At 49.4% G+C, this 1,858-nt stretch overlaps 1 protein-coding gene across 1 annotated transcript; it reads right to left on the bottom strand.

Moving 5' to 3' along the window:
* Window positions 1-501: 501 nt before the first annotated feature.
* Window positions 502-1,536, bottom strand: GL218_05023 (uncharacterized protein; the record flags this gene model as incomplete). Its single annotated transcript, XM_033581656.1, has 1 exon — window positions 502-1,536. One exon carries the CDS (start codon window positions 1,534-1,536, stop codon window positions 502-504), a length of 1,035 nt encoding a protein of 344 aa, XP_033435213.1.
* Window positions 1,537-1,858: the final 322 nt, after the last annotated feature.

The following is a 1,858-nucleotide window of genomic DNA, read 5'->3' as shown; positions in this document are numbered from 1 at the left end:
GTAATATCAACAACTTCTCCACGTCGACTAGGCGAACAATATACATACTAGTAATCTATTGGATGTCTTAAGTCAGCTAAGCTACTTAGCTCTAACTATTGGGTATCTCGAATCTAATAATACTATCTTACGATAACTACATACATATCAGTGATATCGCGGGTACGATAAATACAGGTATATATAAATGATATAAGTATTGAAAACAGATGAATGTTTCTGAAAATTGGGTGTACAGTTCCCTAAAATCTCATAAACCCAAGGTGATGAACCGGTTGCGTATGAGCGATACCAATACAGGCTTGAACAGTGAATAATAGAAAAAAAAAAACAGCCATGCATTTGTCTATCGAAACAGGGAAAAACCAAACCAAACAAATCCAATACAAACCAAGTAATAATCGCAGTGCCCAGGTATCATTAATCCAACGCCGTAGTCGTATCCTTTTACATGCAAGAGTTTTACATTATTTTGACCTTTTTTTTGGGCTTTATATCGTTTTACTCCCAGCTGTATCTTCCATCATCGTAAACTATCTTCTGTCGAGCTCGCCCCAGGCTTCGGGCGTCGCTGACGGTAGCCCGGCGACTGGGAGCCATGCGGTCTTTCAGTCGCCGCCTCTGCGCCTCTTCTTCATCGCGCTCACGCTTCTCGCGCCGCTGCCTCTCGCGGTTTAAATTGGCCTTTCGTTCGCGCTCCAAGCTTATCTGGTCCATCGCAAGTACAAGCGCCGCATCGTTGGGATCAACGGCTACTGAGCCCCGGCGGTATCGTGTGTTGGCTGGTACTGTTGTAGTCGGGATAGGAGGCCGGTTGGCGATATCCTCATTCGCGCGTTCAATTTCGGATTGGACTTTCTTTTTCTTCTCATCCTTCTTCTTCTCTTCTTTCTTTTCCTCGTCCTCGAATCGAACATGACTGTTCCTACGCTTTCGGCGACGCTCCTCCTCATCACCATCCTGCGAACTCGACTTGCTAGACCCGTTTCGCCGGTGTCGCGGTTCATTGACTATCTTGACTTCGATAGAGGGTCTTCTGCGTGATGAAGTAGACCTTTCGCGCTCGTCTGGGCTCGTTTCGCGGTGTCGTGACTCGCGCACGCGGATAGTCTCTTCGCGGGGGCTAGAAGGCATGCTGCGCGGTATGTCGTATTTGCGGGGTGGTGTGCGCGATAGCGGTGGGCTGTCAACGTAGACTGTATGGTCACCGACGCGCTCACCCTTGTCGCGTCGCGACGGGCGCCTGTTAAGATCGATGACCTTTTCGCCATTGATGTAGACACCCGATCGCCCTTTGGAAGAGTGCTCCGAGTCAGAAGCGGAGTGAGACGAGAGTGGCGGAGTGGGCGGTAATTGGCCAAAGTTGTATCCTGGCGGGCTTAATTGACCGGATCGGACATATTCAGTTGGGTGCTGGAACGTCTTGGTGAGCTTGCATGGTAGGCCGTGGCGCGAGTTGGCGCATAAGTCGTGCTTGATCTGCTCAGCACTGTGCCCGTCAGGGTAAACGTAGGTAAAAATGTTCTTATGGCACATCGTGTCGGTTGGTGATGTGTTAATGCGACTAATGCGCGGTGGGTTGGGTTGAATAATCTGAGGTCTCGGACGGTTACTTCGGAAGTTGCTGATAGAATGCGATCCGAGCGACACGCTGGCCTGAGCCGGAATGATTTCAGTTGAGACTAATCCAGGTGAACGTTTATGGTTATAGACAGAGTTGTTGACGATAATCCTTGGGTAAGATGCCACGGCAGTATGGTCAGTCGGCAGTGTCAGAGACGGAACAATTAATAGGGAGTTCAGTTTCTTGGCCTAGAGACATGAGGGCATCGGGAAGGGAATTCTCTGGGTGGTATGG

Source organism: Daldinia childiae (assembly GCF_008694065.1).
Source record: "Daldinia childiae strain JS-1345 chromosome Unknown Scaffold4, whole genome shotgun sequence".
Lineage (NCBI taxonomy): Eukaryota > Fungi > Ascomycota > Sordariomycetes > Xylariales > Hypoxylaceae > Daldinia > Daldinia childiae.
Note: the sequence above shows the minus strand (reverse complement) of the source record. Positions and strands in the feature narration are given on the sequence as shown.